General features: G+C 47.3%; 1 protein-coding gene across 1 annotated transcript; it reads right to left on the reverse strand.

The window, feature by feature from the left end:
- Positions 1-1,205: 1,205 nt before the first annotated feature.
- On the reverse strand, positions 1,206-4,378 carry LOC308624230 (HLA class II histocompatibility antigen, DO alpha chain-like). The gene is made up of 5 exons (XM_081247308.1): positions 4,270-4,378; positions 2,638-2,886; positions 1,910-2,191; positions 1,675-1,810; positions 1,206-1,444 (listed from the first exon to the last, which is right to left on the reverse strand). The coding sequence occupies exons 1-5, from the start codon at positions 4,349-4,351 to the stop codon at positions 1,441-1,443; spliced, it is 753 nt and encodes a 250-aa protein (XP_081103434.1). The 5' UTR covers positions 4,352-4,378; the 3' UTR covers positions 1,206-1,440.
- Between the last annotated feature and the right edge of the window lie 12,058 nt (positions 4,379-16,436).

The raw sequence follows: 16,436 nt of genomic DNA on the forward strand, positions 1-16,436 counted from the left end.
ACTTTTTTTTTTTTTTTTTTTTTTGGCTGTGTGCAACAGAATGTTCCCTGACCAGGGATCGAACCTGTGCCCCCGCATTAGAAGCACATAGTTTTAACCACTGGGAAGTCCCTTCCTCAACTTTCATGCCCTAAAAAACCCAGGTTTTCCAGAAAGCCCTCCCAGCCTACTCAGACCTCAGGGATCCCCTCTTCCAATGACCTCCAATAGCACCAGACTATGTCCATGGGTCCCCGTTCCCAGACCACAGCCTGGGTCCAGGATGGCTTCATCGGCACCATCTAGAGCATGTTAAAATATTACAGACTCCCTGTCACCACTCTCCCCGGCCCTGAGATAGTAGATCTGGGAGAAGCCTGTACCTTTTAAAAGGCTCTCAAGTGACTCTTCTCTGTATTCCAGTTTGAAAACCACCAATCTGTACCACTCATTTGGTACTTGACATAAACTACTTTGTATAGTTAGTTTCCTCTTTGTGTGCATTTTAAATTTTGTTCACAGTAAAGTAAAACCTTCCAAGCCACAGATTTAGAGAGCATTCAGGTGGATCTCTCTTAGACCTCCCTCTTACCAGATACCTTGATGATCTACTCTGCTACCCTCCTACCTGATATGATTGACCCCAGGCAGAAGATATGGCCATCCTACCCAAGCCTTGGGGCTCTTTGTCATGCTTGGGACTCTAGGGAATGTAGAAAAAGGAGATGACATTGTAGATCATGGCTGGATACCAATGGCCTCTTCATGACAGAGTAAATCTGGACAAGACTGAAATTTCCATGAACGTTTCCTCTCCTGGTGCCCTGTAGAATTGTCATTGGTTGCAGGGAGTTGCAATGAACAGGATACTCTGCATCCCTTTTGGGGCAAATCTGAATTCAGGATGTTGATTTCATGATGTCCATGTGAAACGGTCCATTCACACGTGACACACAAGGGGACCCAAACTGCTGAGTCAAATGGAGCAAGACGTAGCTAGACTGGCCCAGGAATGATTGTCAATCCCCAGTAGCAGGTGGTCACGCTCAGTAGTCTTCCCCAGAAGTTCCCACTTCCAGATCCCAGCATCCCTTACACCCTGAAAGAATTGGCCAAGACCTGGTAAAATGCATATAGTGCAAACACTGTTTAAAATTTTACTGCTGCTAGCCAGGGCTTTGGGTAGAGCAAGAAAGTGTGTGTGTGTGTCTGTGTGTGTGTGTCTGTGTGTGACTGTGTGTTTTGGGGGTGGGAAAGGGAACTCCTTGGTGCCCCACAAATCCCTGCCATGAGTACAGGAGCCAAAAAGGAGGAGACCTATAGGACAGAGGTTGATCCCATTCAAAGTCAGCACGGTGGGGATGAATGTGGTAGACTCTGGCACTGAGCATTCAAGGGCTGTCAGACACTTGCCAGGAAGCCGTAGGGTGTCTCCCCTACTTGTTTCTCTCAGAAGGGCCATTACCTAAAGTAGCAAAAACCATATGACCAATGTTGTCCCAGCTCACACTTCTGGGATCCCATCTCTGCCCACCTCCCCCAAACCTGACACCCTCGCCTCACCTCTTCTCTTCTATTCCCTGCCTACCACTCGTCCCTGACCCCACCCCTCCTCACAGAATCTCTCATCCTCCACCCTCGTCCCGTGCAGAGTCATCTGCTTTCCTCCCCACCATACTCCCGAGTCCTGCGCACCTGGGGGTGCTGGACAGGCATGTGCCTGTGATGATGAGGGTGACGCCCACGAGGAAGCCGGCCAGGCCAAGGGCCAGGCCGAGGGAGTAGACCAGGGTCTCTGTGGTGTCAGGCAGCAGGGTAGGCACCTGGGGCTCTGGGAGAGAAAGGGAGGGTCAGGGGGTCGGGCAAAGGGATTCCAGAGTGAAGGACACACGGGTGTGAGAAGGGGGGTGCTGGGGAGGGGGTTTCATACCCCAGTGCTTAAAGAGCGGCTTGTCCAGGCCCCAGTGCTCCACCTTGCAGTCATAGAAGTCGTCCACCGAGGGCACGAAGGGCAAGTAGTGGAACTTCCGGAACAGATGGTCGGGCTGGGCATAGAAGCTGGTCTGGGCCACCCCCTCGGTGATGGTCTGACCGTTGCGCAGCCAGGTGATATTGATGACAGGGGGGAAGATGTTCTCCACGACGCAGATGAGGACGTTGGGCTGGCCCAGCTCCACGTGAGACTTGGGCAGCACAGTCACTCTTGGAGACACTAGGAGGAACCAGGCCCTGAATCCCACAGGCTCAGCCCTCCAGCTGGGCCTTATCAGGGCTGGGATTGAAGGGTGTTTCCTCCTATTAGCTTTCCGAGAGCAGGGAATGGTCTAGGATGGTGACACCAGGACAGAAGCAGGGGGACAGAGGGATGAGAGATTGTGGAGGGCAGAGGGGGCCCCAGGGGGTCCTGTATCTGCCAGGTCCCTGATGGGGAGTCCAGCAGGAGGGGTCATTTCTCAAGAGGAAGAGGTTGCTGAAGGAATCTGAGAAGATCTAGCACCTCCTGGGAAGGAAAGGGCCTGAGCACAACAGTCTCAGATTCTGAGAGTGGAGCCCAGGAGTCAATAGAGGCCTGTGGGGGGTGGGGGGAGGAGGCTTCTCTGGGCCTCCCCTGCCTTCCAGGGGCTTGGTAGAGGGGGGCACAGAGGAAAGGCCTGGTACCGTTGGCGGCTCTGGTACGGTTCGAGCGCTCCACCAAGACGTCCAGATGCGCTTTGATCATCGTGATACTGGCCAGCCCACTCTGCGGGTCAAAGTAGGCGAAGTTGTCAAATTCAGGCAGACGCCACACAGCCTCCCTCTTCTTCAGGTCCACAGAGAACAGCTGCTCTCCATCGAAATCATGGGTGAACTGACCCGAGCCATCATAGGACTGGTAAAAGGCTGGTCCGTAGGAGCCCATGTGGTCAGCTGCATTGGGTGAGTTCAGGGTTGGGGGAGAAAAGAAAAGGTATCAATCTCATCCATCAGATGTGATGTATTGAGTCTCTGAGCTGTGCCCCATCCTTGGTTCTGTGTGGGGGCAGAGTCCCATTCTGATGCTGAGCTGGTCCTTGGAGAGTAGAAGGGTTGCCAAGGGACGGAAGGGAGAGGATGGAGGGCATGGGCACATCCCCTGCACACTGGCCAACACAGAGACATGGGTGCAGCCTGGCATACGGGGTTGGGAAGAGGAGAGGTTGCCTAAACTCAGGCTTGGGATCCCCAGAGTTAAATCTTGGTCTGATGGTCTGCTCCAGCTGTGCTACCAGGTCCTGTGTGTGAGATGACAGGTGAGCAGGGGTGGGATGAGGAGAAAATAAGTAAGGTTAAGAGCATCCATGGAGCTTTGGGCACAGAGATGCAGTGTAAGTGGATGTGAGGGAAAACAGGTGATAGCAGGCAGGAGTAAGAATTAAGATTTGTGACCAGAGACTGAAGGGATAGAAAAAGGCAGCCCAGGGGCTTCCCTGGTGGCGCAGTGGTTGAGAGTCCGCCTGCCGATGCAGGGGACACGGGTTCGTGCCCCGGTCCGGGAAGAGCCCACATGCCGCGGAGCGGCTGGGCCCGTGAGCCATGGCCGCTGAGCCTGCGCGTCCGGAGCCTGTGCTCCGCAACGGGAGAGGCCACAACAGTGAGAGGCCCGCGTACCAAACACACACAAAAAAAAGCCAGCCCAAGGTATTGCAAAGAGCAGTGGAAAAGGAGTCAGAAGTTCAGGGTTCATGTCCCAACTCTTCTGTCTCAGAGCATTATGCACAAATGTGAGTCTTCCCATGACTGAGGCTCAATTTTCTAGAAATTGGAAGTTAGGTGTTCGTTGATAAGATGCTTTTATAATTCTATGAAATTATTTGTGCAATAATCGTGAGAAACCACCATGTGCCCAGCACGATACCAGGCCCCAAGGAAATACAGACAAACCAGCTGTGGACCCCGCACACAAGGAACTCAAGTCTAGAGCAGGATAAAGACAGATAAACAGCTACCTATTGACCTGGTGATAAATACAGCAATAGAAAATGGGCTCGCCCGAAGCCAGGAAGTGGTACAGAAATCAGGATGCTGGCCAGCAGTAGGACGGAGGTTTGGGTCTCAGAGAGGAGGGAGGAATGAGGAGGCACCTGAATGTGATGCTGGGCTGAGCTGCACCTGTATTTTAGGTCCAGGACAGACCTGAGAGAGGTGAGAGGGATGCGGGTAAAAGAAGTTGCCCATAAACCAGAGGAAAGGAACTGTTCACTCTCTGTACCATCTGGCGTGTAACCCCACGCCCTCAATCTCCTCTCCTCACCCAGCACCCTCTGCACTCACCCTTGATGGCCCCAGCTTCCTGGGGGCTCAGGAGGGTCATCAAGGTGTGGAGTCCCAGGACCAGCGCCCCACGGAGGACCATTGTCCCCTGGAGCTTTAACCAAATAAGTCCCAGTCGGTGTGGAGGGTAAAGGAAGAGGGAGAAGGTAAAGAGGATGAAACATTTTAGAATGGGGGAGCCCCCTGCTGTATTCAGCCAATCAGAGAAATTCTCTGAGTTAGTGTAGCTGTTGCTGGGGCAAGAAGTAGAGGAAAGAGCCTGGGTGAGAAGATGGAAGAATTCATTGGGCCCACGAGCACCAGGGAGGCTTGGTCCACAGGAAGTCAAAGGGATGGGAAGGGCTTAGATTAACTGTTTCTACATCCTCCAAGAAGGAATCCTGTAAAGGGAGAGAAAAGGCCATCAGAGCACCGCACAGCTGAGCTCAAACAAATCCTCTATCTTAATCCATGGTGTAGGGACTCCTACTCGTCCTATACGTTTCTGTGGACCAATTTGGAGTTAAAAAATAAAATAAATTTGGGGATTCCTTGGCGGTCCAGTGGTTAGGACTCTATGCTTCCACTTCAGGGGACATGGGTTCAATCCCTGGTCGGGGAACTAAGATCCTGCATACCACATGGCATGGCCAAAAAAGAAGGAAAGGGCTTCCCTGGTGGCGCAGTGGTTGAGAGTCTGCCTGCCGATGCAGAGGACACGGGTTTGTGCCCCGGTCCGGGAAGATCCCACATGCCGCCGCGGAGCGGCTGGGCCCGTGAGCCATGGCTGCTGAGCCTGCGCGTCTGGAGCCTGTGCTCCGAAACGGGAGAGGCCAAAACAGTGAGAGGCCCGCATACCACAAAAAAAAAAAAAAAGAAGGAGATGGTCTCCCTGACTTTCTGTTTGGCCGAGAATTCCTCCTAATGAGATGTTATCAGACTGCAGTCATTAAGCTGTAAGTTAACTCAGGATTCTAACCATCACATCAGGTTTTGAAGCTTGACCTCGTGGGGGTAGAGGGTTGTCACAAGGAAACATGGAAGGTAAATGATTTAGTACTTCTTTCCTTTCCCTGTTTTACTGGACAACTATAGGAAACGAAAACTGTGGCTGGGAGAGGGAAGGACTGGGAGTCTGGGATGGGCAGATGTAAACTATTATCTATAGGATGGATAAACAACCAGGTCCTACTGTAGAGCACAGGGAACTATATTCAATATTTTGGATAAACCATAATGGAAAAGAATATGAAAAAGAATATATATATGTATAGCTGAATCACTTTGCTGTACAGCAGAGATTAACACAACATTGTAAATCAACTATACTTCAATAAAAAATAATAAAATTAGGGTCTTCCCTGGCTGTCCAGTGGTTAAGACTCTGTGGTCCCAATGCAGGGGGCACAGGTTTGATCCCTGGTCAGAGAACTAAGATCCCACATGCCGCGCGATGTGGCCAAAATAATAATAATAATAAATACATACATAAATAAATAAAAAGTAAAAAATAATAATAAAATTTTAAAAATAAATAAACATAAAACTTTAAAATAAATAAATAAAACTGTGGGTTAATTTTTATGAGAAATAGTCTAAGATTTTTGAGGGAAAAGTCAGATTATCCATTGCCAAGAATCTGAATTTTACATGTTCTGTAAAGCTAGAGAATGTTCAATAGGCTCCCATCTCCATCTAGTGGCCAACAGTGGGATTTAGCCTTGGAACAAGAAATCATGGGATTTGTGAACAATTTGTTGGAATACTCCAACATTTTTTAAAATATATATACATTTTCAAATTTTTTATTTATTTGACTGCGTTGGGTCTTCGTTGCTGCGCGCAGGCTTTCTCTAGTTGCGGTGAGCTGGGGCTACTATTCGTTGTGGTGGCTTCTCTTGTTGCAGAGCACCGGCTCTAGGCGCGCGGCTTCAGTGGTTGTGGCTTGCAGGTTCTAGAGCGCAGGCTCCGTAGTTGTGGCGCACGGGGTTAGTTGCTCCGCGGCATGTGGGATCTTCCCAGACCAGGGCTCGAACCGCGTCCGCTGCATTGGTAGGCGGATTCTTAACCACTGCGCCACCAGGGAAGTCCCACTCCAACATTCTTTACAAAAAAGTTAGAGAAAAGGTTACACATATAAAAGTCAGGGTAGGGACTTCCCTGGTGGCGCAGTGGTTAAGAATCCGCCTACCAATGCAGCGGACGCGGTTCGAGCCCTGGTCTGAGAAGATCCCACATGCCGCGGAGCAACTAACCCCGTGCGCCACAACTACTGAAGCCCACCTGCCCTAGAGCCCGTGCTCTGCAAAGAGAAGCCACCGCAATGAGAAGCCCGCGCACCGCAACAAAGAGTAGACCCTGCTTGCCGCAACGAAGACCCAACACAGCCAAAAGTTTAAAAAAAAAAAAAAAGTCGGGATAAATATGGCCAAATGTAGAGGCTTTGGCAGCACCAGCACTTCTGCAGTTTGGCTGTACCTCAGACAGCAGCCATGAAAATATACTAATCATTGCTCTGTTGCAATATTTATATTTTTGTTAAATAACTGAATATAAAGAAATATACCAACAGAAGACAACTCTTCAAAATTAACTTTAGAAAGGAGAAGGTCTACAGAGGTAGAGAGTCATAGTATCTATAAAGTGAGTGTGCTCATCAGAGAACATCTAGAGCAGCCCTGCCCATTAGAACTTTCTGCTTTGATGGAAATGTTTATATCTGAGCTGCCCAATAGAGCAGCCACTAGCCACATGTACTCTTGAGCACTGAAAATGCCACTGGCTGGTGCAACAAATGGGCTGAAATTTTCATTTAATTCTAAACTAGTTAAATTTAAATTATAGCCATATGTGACTAGTGGCTACCATATTGGACAGGCAAAGTAGAGTTTACAATCTTTCTCTTAAAAAAATGTAGGCCCTCTCTTAGTAGCCTTTACTGGAGGCTGTAGGATAAGCTGCTAGAAAACTGAAAAATGAAAAAGAATTTGAGGTACTTCCCTGGTGGTCCAGTGGCTAAGACTCCACACTCCCAATGCAGCGTGTCCTGGTTTGATCCCTGGTCAGGGAACTAGACCCCACATGCATGCCGCAACTAAAAGTTTGCATGCTGCAACTAAAGATTCCGCATGCTGCAACTAAAGATCCCACATGTGTCAACGAAGATCCCGTGTGACGCAGCTAAGACCTGGTGCAGCCAAAATAAATAATAAATAAATAAATATTTTTTTAAAAATAGAATTTGAGAAGCCAGGGAAGGTAGAGATAAAGAGTCTACTAAAAGTTTGCATGCTGCAACTAAAGATTCCGCATGCTGCAACTAAAGATCCCACGTGTGTCAACGAAGATCCCGTGTGACGCAGCTAAGACCTGGTGCAGCCAAAATAAATAATAAATAAATAAATATTTTTTAAAAAATAGAATTTGAGAAGCCAGGGAAGGTAGAGATAAAGAGTCTTCTCTGGTCATGGATCATTAGATTGGGGGATAGCAAAATCTCAAAAACATAAGAGGCTCACTAGCAACTTAATACATTTACAAAAGAGATTAAAGAAGCATCAAAACCCGTCCAATTCTAGCAGATACAGAAGCTACAGCCATAGAAAGAATCTTGGCAAACCCTCAACTCATGCAGTTGAAAAGTGCTGGGAACAAAGCCAAAGGGAATCTCCAAGACAAAGAGCTTACAAATTTTAAGAACATGTTTTCTCAGAACATACAGGAAAGGAAGCACTTCAACACACCTCCTCTGATTCACCCTTTGAGTTTAAAAAGCTTTGCCCTGAAGATCAAGCCAGATCCTCTCCTAGGACAGCACAAATAACTTCAATTTCCTTCCCTCCAGATCTGTTACAGTAGTAGATCTGTCTGGAAACACTACACTCTATTAAAACTTTGGACAAAGGACAACATTGCAGAATTCTAGGAACTTTGGGATACAGGATCAACAGGAACTTTTAATTAGGAAACCTAATCTAATAAGAGGGCTATTTTGACTGTTGGGGCATGTGGAGGAGAAAGTATCTAAAGGAATAAGTTGTGATAACATTAAATGAGGTTACAGAGAAACAAAAAAGTTCCTATGGTGATTTCACCTGCCCTTGGGTATGTTGAATTTACTACTGCAATTCCGGGAAATAGAAAAGCTCCCACTTTGAACCTCTGGAATTTCACATCTCCACCAAAAAATGTAAGTATGAAACAGGGCCAAGTCTCTAACAGAGTATGTAAAAAAACAATTATGATAAAATAGCTGGAGAAACTTGAGATAATCCATCCCACCAACAGAACTCTTTAACATCTCATTTTGTTCAGTCCAAAGGTAGGTGAATCTCAGAAGTTAATTGTGAATTATAGCAATATTAAGAATAATAGTTAGGGACTTCCCTGGTGGCACAGTGGTCAAGGATCCACCTGCCAATGCAGGGGACATGGGTTTCATCCCTGGTCCGGGAAGATCCCACATGCCGCGGAGCAACTAAGCTGGTGCGCCACAACTACTGAGCATGCGCTCTAGAGCCCGTGAACTGCAACTACTGAAGCCACGCGCCTAGAGCCCGTGACCCACAACAAGAGAAGCCACCGCAATGAGAAGCCTGCGCACCGCAACGAAGAGTAGCCCCCGCTCGCCACAACTAGAGAAAGCCCGTGCAGCAACAAAGACAATGCAGCCAAATAAATAAATAAATAAAAATTTAAAATACCATATAAAAATAATAGCTAATTCTTTTTTTAAATTTTTATTGAAGTATAGCTGATTTACAATGTTGTGTTAGTTTCAGGTGTACAGCAAAGTGAATCAGTTATGCATATACATATATCCACTCTTTTTTTTTAAGATTCTTTTCCCATATAGGCCATTACAGAGTACTGAGTAGAGTTCCCTGTGCTGTTCAGCAGGTTCTTATTAATTATCTATTTTATTTAGAGTAGTGTGTATATGTCAATCCCAATCTCCCAATTTATCCCTTGCCCCAAATAGCTAATTCTAAATATTACTCAGTGATTAAAAAAAAGAATGAAATATTGGACAATAAGGTCCTACTTTATAGCACAGGGAAATATATTCAATGTCCTGGGACAAACCATAATGGAAAATAATATTAAGAAAATAATGTGTAGGGCTTCCTTGGTGGCACAGTTGTTAAGAATCCGTTTGCCAGTTCAGGGGAAATGGGTTCAAGCCCTGGTCCGGGAAGATCCCACATGCCGCAGAGCAACTAAGCCCGTGCGTCACACCTACTGAGCCCGCGTGCCACAACTACTGAAGCCCGCACGCCTAGAGCCCGTGCCCTGAAACAAGAGAAGCCACCGCAAAGAGAAGCCCGCGCGACGCAACGAAGAGTAGCCCCGCTCGCCGCAACTAGAGAAAGCCTGCACACAGCAACAAGGACCCACAGAGCCAAAAATAAAAAATAAAATAAAAAGTAAAGTGACTGTTAAAAAAAAATAATAATGTGTATATATATATATGTATAACTGAGTCACTTTGCTGTACAGCAGAAATTAACACAACACTAAATCAACTATACTTCAATTTTTTTAAAGTTTAAAAAGTAAAACAAAAAAATTTTTAATTAAAAAATAAAAAAGAATGCCATTTGCAGCAACCTGGATGGACCTAAAGAATATTATACCTAGTGAAGTCAGAGAAAGACAAATATTATATGATATCACTTATATACGGAATCTAAAAACTAATACAAATGAATCTATATGCAAAACACACTCACAGACATAGAAAACAACTTTATGGTTACCAAAGGGAAGAGGGAGGGAGAGAAAAATTAGGGGTAGGGAATTAACAGATACAAACTACTATACCTAAAATAGATAAGCAACAAGGATTTACTGTATAGTACATGGAATTATACTCAATATCTTATAATAACCTAGAGTGGAATTTAATCTGAAAAAAATACACAACTGAATCACTTTACTGTACACCTGAAACAAACACGATGTTGTAAATCAACTATCAATAAAGTTTTTTAAAAGAATAATAGCTAATTCTTTTTTTTAATAGCTAATTCTTAAATCGTGCTTACTAGATGCCAGGGATTGTTCTAAGTACTCTATATATTTCACTCATCTAATTTTTTTAAAATAGGGCTTCCTTGGTGGTGCAGTGGTTAAGAATCCGCCTGCCAATACAGGCGACACGGGTTCGAGCCCTGGTCCGCGAAGATCCCACATGCCACGGAGCAACTAAGCCCGTGCGCCACAACTACTGAGCCTGCGCTCTAGAGTCCGCGAGCCAAAACTGCTGAGCCCGTGTGCCACAACTACTGAAGCCCGCGCGCCTAGAGCCCGTGATCCGCAACAAGAGAAGCCCCCGCAGTAAGAAGCCCGCGCACTGCAACGAAGAGTAGCCCCGGCTCACCGCAACTAGAGAAAGCCCACGCACAGCAACGAAGACCCAATGCAGCCAAAAATAAAATAAAATAAAAAATTTTTTAAAGTTAAAAAGAGTAAATAAATAAAAATAAACAAAATGTGTTTAGCACTGTACCTGATATTATTTCCTTACTACAAGATCTTTCTAAGTCAATCCTTGATTAGCGTGTATGCATTCATCTAGCTGATATATTCTTCTCAATATCAATAAACTATGTCCATCACCAGTTTGCTTTCCCTTGGCTGCCCCAACAAGTCTCATTTATTATATGACCTCAGTAGATTTTTTCACCTTGAGGCACAATCCAATAAAGCAGAAGTTAAAGAGATGACCTAAACCCAATGAGAGTATTAAAATTTGTTCATTACACTTATGACACATTAACCAGGAGTGAACTGAAAACAATTATGCCTGTGAGGAACGTTATGGGAGGGGTAGAAATAGCCTTTATCTTGATAGTGGTGGTGATTACACAATGAATATGCTTGTTAAAACTCATAGGACAGTACAGCTAAGGAGGATGAATTTCATTTTATGTAAAATATATCTCAGTAAACCTGATTTTTTAAAAAGCAACTGCACCCCAAAACTATGTCTTCCCTTATTGATTTTATGATTAAAAGGAATGAACCATAAAATTTTCAGTAAATTGGGGGAGAAAAATTCTGCCTAGGATCAGGGAAAAGCCCTCGCCCTTGAAACACCCTACCCCAAAAAAGAAGACCAGAAATTAATTGGCACGTGTGAATTCTGAAATCTGCATCTCCCACGTCTGTATTAAACTTGGATCTCTTCATCATATTACTAAAAATGGATCCAAATCATATGGATCTTTAAACAGCAAGATACCTTAGGGTTGTGCTCTCTGGTATGGTAGCCACTAGCTACATGTGGCTATTTAGATTAATTAAAATTTAATAAAATTAAAAATACAATTCTTGTGGGACTTCCCTGGCGGTCCAGTGGTTAAAACTCTGCTCTCCCAATGCAGGGGACACGGGTTCCATCTCTGGTTGGGGAGCTAAGATCCTGCATGCCGTGTGGCCAAAAAACAAACAAAAAAATAAAATTCTTTAGGTGCACTAACCACTTTTCAAGTGCTTGATAGCCTCATGCGGCTAATGGCTGCCACATTGGATTGCACAGATGCAGAATATTTCCTTCATCACAGAAAGTTCTAGTGGACAGCACTGCTCTAGAGGGCAAATAGATATATAGACCACTGGAGTTTAAGGATTGGAGTATTGAATACTTATCTGTATGGCATGGGTCTCTGAAAATTCAACTGGCTGACATTTCTAATTAAAATCATCTTGAGATGATACACATAGTATATAGTATATACACATAGTATATAGAATAATATAACTATTCTACTTATACTCCAACAAGGCCAATTACCGTCTCACTCAGAGGCGAGCACACCAATAGAGATGGTGAAGTCAGGGAGGAAAATGTGACAACAAGAACAAGCTCTAGGTGCCTGTAACAGCCTGCAGAAACTTCAAGAAATCCCTAGAGGGAATTTTGCCAGCAAAACAGAATACATAGCCTATTTGTTTTTAAATTTCTGCTTAATACTTTGCCTAGTGCTCGGGGGTAGATAATATTGGAACCCCCTCCCCTCAGGGCAAATATGTTCTTAAACAGTTAATTTTTATGGAAACTGTGGGACTGCTTTATTGGTAAAAGCAGCCACTGGAGAATCCCCCCTTTCTGGATCTAAAGAAATGATTTAGAGACATGGCAGGCAGAGAATTGTTCCCCGATATCCATAATTCCACAGTTCCTAATAGAACTTTCTGTTTCATTTGGGCACATGGACTTCCAGAATAAGTCCTAGTTCCCCATCCTTCCTTCCAGTTATGTGTGGCCACACGTAAGTTTTGTCCAATGCTCTGTAAGGAGAACTGCTGTGTGCAACTTCTAGAAGGTGGCCTTATAAAGAGGGTGATGGGTCCTTCTTTCCCCTTCCTCTTTCCTGCTGATTTGAATGCAAACCTGAAAGCTGGAACTCAAGCAGTCATATTGGACATGAGAAGGAAGAGCCGTGTTGAGGCTGGTGGAACAAGAAGATGGAAAAAAGTCTGAATCTCTGACACTGTTAAACACCATACCAGCCCTGGAGCTCAATGTGAGAGAGAAATAAAAGTCTATCTTGGTTAAACCACGATTGTTCTCAGGGTATCTGTGTCTCACAGCTCAACCTAATCTGAACCAATATATACAGCATCTCTTGTTCGCAGCCAAGCTATAATAAGAGTAGATTCATGGAAATGTAAAATGGAGCTCTCAATGTACATATCACCCTCAAGCATCAGATACAGTAAAATGATGGAATGGTTTCCTTCAGTCCCGGTGCAGGACTGTCACTAACAGCTCTCTCACAGCTGCTTATCTTCTTGGTAATCACACCTTATATTGTGCCTTGTCCAACATGGCACCCTCTATGGTGCTTGTCAGTAAAGAGCCCCGAAACTGTGACTGACAGGATGGAGAAGGAATCCCAGACGCTGTTGTGTGGGCCCGTGGGCATCTGTTGAGTTTGGTGCCATATCAAAGGATTTCAGAAAGGAGCTGGTATAGATTTACTTGTGGTAATAGATCAATAAGACAATACAGTGGCTGATAGACTTTCCAATATCCATGTTGCATCCCGAGCTGCCAGGTAGGAGACTTAGTATCTTCAAAGCTTTTGCAATAGCCATAAAATCACTCTTTAAAGACACAGCAAAGTGGAACTGGGCTTTTCTACTGCTAAGTGGTGTCGGGTATGTCTGATGAATGAATGTCGGTGAATGTCATGTGTGATAGTGACATAAACAGAACCGCAACAGCTATAACCAAAACATGTGCATGTACTTTAGGCAAAGAAAATGTGTAAGAATTCACACAGTGGTGCCAGATTTCACTGACTTGATGACCAAGGGAAGACAGAGATATGTAGACCATGGCCCTCTGGGATATGCAGTGCTCCCAAGTACAGTTACCTAAGTTGTCCAAATTTTACAAGTTGTTTTTTGACCATAAGTCACAGACGCCACAAATATCAGCTCAAGGCTAAGAAGCAGCTCCAAGATGTGACAGGCTAGAGGACCCAACCCCCCAGCCTTCGCGCTACGACCTCATTGTCCTCCCCACTCCTAGTCCCTCCCCTCCTAAGCCTCCCAACCTGTTGTTGGCTGTGTATGTGTCTAGGACCTTCACACCCTCCTCCAGCCTGGGGGGGGCCCAAAGTCACTCCCCCAAGTCTCTATTTCTCTCTCCTTTATCTCCTTTATCTCCTCCCCATCCCATCTAGAAGCCTCCACTGTGCACAAGCCACTGGAGCCCTTGCCAGCCCCCACATGTCCAGATTCCAGGACGCTTGCACTACCCACGCCCAGTCACACCCCAAAACTTCCACCTCTGGGTGCTTCTCCTCATCTTTCCTTAGAGCGAGGCCCCAGCTTGCTGGACGAGGGGGCAGGAGATGCCCCACTGCAAGGAGAGGGCTGTGGTCCTGGCGTCCTCGGCTGCAGCTTGGCACACAATTGCTCATAAAACCGTTATACGGGGTCGCTTGGCATACTAGTTAAATAGGCTTTTGTGGATGGGCCTGGGGACCTAACCGCCGTGTATAAATGTTAGTTGAGTAAATGCATGGCTTTGTTTCCACGGAGAAAATCTCTCTGAGCTCAGAGCATCTGACCAAAAGTGACCTTTGGGAACACACCCCTCTGTGCTCCAAGGGCGACCTCTGTGGGTTTGGCTCCAACTGCAAAGAGAGCTCCGGAGAAACCTCAGCTCTGGCCCGGCTTGTCTGGGTGGGTGCGGGCGAGCAGTGTGAGGAGCATCTATTTAGGGCTGATCTTCTCTTCAGCTGAGGCCTGGGATTTGGGGGAGAAGGGTGCCTGAAGCCATTGAGATGGGGGGCGTGGCTGATCCCAGAAACCACGTCCATCGCCTGATTCCATATAGACGAGGGCCAGGGGCTTCTGCTCCATTCGGCCTCCTCCTGGGTTGGGGGCGTGGGAATGAGGGTTCAGTTGGTGAAGCAGGAGGGGCGGCGGTTTAAGGATGACTTAGGGCGCGGAATCACTGCGCTTGCGCATTAGCCGGGCGAGTTCTCCGCGCCGCCACCAGGGGGCTGCAGAGGCAGAGAGATGCGCGGAGCCCGAAGAGGAGGCGCGCGGAAGGGGGTTTTCACCTGCGCTCGGTTTTCCTGCCCACCCGCCGACGATGCGAGGCCGGACTTCTAGATGCCCGTAGGTGAGCTCCCTGGGATCGATACTGACTTAGCTCCAACACTTCAGGGTTTCAAAGATCGGAGCTTTGTCCTTGCCGTCGGGAATCCGCCGGGAGGAAGAAGTACGGGGACGAGGGGCGGGGGCGCTGCCTACTGGGACTCCGGATCTGGGTTGCAAAGCAGCCCTTCCCCGACCCGCACCGGGGGTTTGCAGAAGAGAAGCAGGGACACACATACGTGCACACGCTCGTACACCGTCCCCCTCCCGCACCAGCAGCCCGAGGAAAGGGGCGTCGTAATCAGGAGGCCCTGAAAGAAGTCTTCATCTCCTGCCAGGACGGGCGGGAGGCAGGATGTGCTGTGTGAGGATGGGAAGCCCAGGAGCTGCCAAGAATGCCCGGCTGTGCAGCCAGCCCTGAACAGAGGAGACACCTGACCCAGAGGGCTCGGAGCTGCTGAATAAACCCCGAGAGGGGCGGCCGGCGGGAGGCACGCAGTCGGAGGAGACACTAGGCGAGGATTATGCATCTTGACACCGCACAAAGCCTGGAGTAATGTAGACGCTAATACACACAAGCATGAGGGGCCCCAGCCGCAGCCCTGGCTTTTTATGGCAGGACATGCAAGCCTGTACCAAAGGGACTGGGGCGGTAAACGCTGTCGTGAAAGTGAGCCTCGGTCTCATTTGCAAACAGTTCAGACTAGACATCTAAGGCTCCTTCCAGCCCTGAGGTCCCTAAAGCTGGGGGGCAATGGGGTGTTTGAGGTGAAACCAGGGAGGGCAGGCACACCCTCACACAGAACCAATCCAGCGCCAGCGTCAGGCAGAACCCTGGACCCCCACCTGCTGTCACTGGGGGATCTGTTTGAGATTCTGAACTCGTGTGCCAGGCTTTATGAACTCTCTCTGCACCCTAACACCCCAGCTGGACAGGCCCTCCAGGAAATAGGGATTAAGCCATTCATTTCTGGTAACAGCTCAGTCAGAAGGGGGGCCTTTGGATGAGAGTGGGGTTGGGGATTGAAATAACAACACAAGCACCACACACATGCACCCCAGCAGGAGACAATCCCATTTTTTAACCAACAGTCAGAATGGGCGCAGGTCATAGTGCTAGACAAGGCCCTGAGAGTCCCATCCAGATGCCACACATTAACCCTTTAATTGCAGGATCAGAGAAGGTGAGGGGGCACCCAGGGGAGGGATGGGGGTGGCCAGGATGGCAATGGTGTACTGGGAGGGCTCAGGGCCACGGCGATTTCCCAGCTAACGTGGAAGAATTTCAATAGTTCAACAGTCTGCTGACTGCAGGCCCTGCACACACCCCTCACCATTCCATTTCTCCCCTGAGGGACTGGCCTGGTCCCCAAGTAGCAGGCATTCCTGCGAGCCCCAGACCAAGTGAAAGACAGCAGGCATGCGGGCCACGGAGCCAAACACCCGGTAGGTAGAGATGAGCAAGCCCCACACTGGGCAGAGAGGCAGAGCCCTGAGACAAAGGAGACCATGTATTACAACGTTCACAGTGGGTGCTGCAGGTGGGGTGTGAGGGAGGCGGGGTT

The sequence above is a fragment of the Mesoplodon bidens genome, assembly GCF_964165515.1.
Source record: "Mesoplodon bidens genome assembly, chromosome: 10".
Classification (NCBI taxonomy): domain Eukaryota; kingdom Metazoa; phylum Chordata; class Mammalia; order Artiodactyla; family Ziphiidae; genus Mesoplodon; species Mesoplodon bidens.

Excerpts from the sequence above, each read along its gene's own strand:
- LOC308624230 (XM_081247308.1), bottom strand. The coding sequence starts at position 4,351 with ATGGTCCTCCGTGGGGCGCTGGTCCTGGGACTCCACACCTTGATGACC. Across the intron at positions 2,887-4,269 it reads GGAAGCTGGGGCCATCAAGG|CTGACCACATGGGCTCCTAC; the intron begins GTGAGTGCAGAG and ends CACCCAATGCAG. Across the intron at positions 1,811-1,909 it reads GCCGCTCTTTAAGCACTGGG|AGCCCCAGGTGCCTACCCTG; the intron begins GTATGAAACCCC and ends TTTCTCTCCCAG.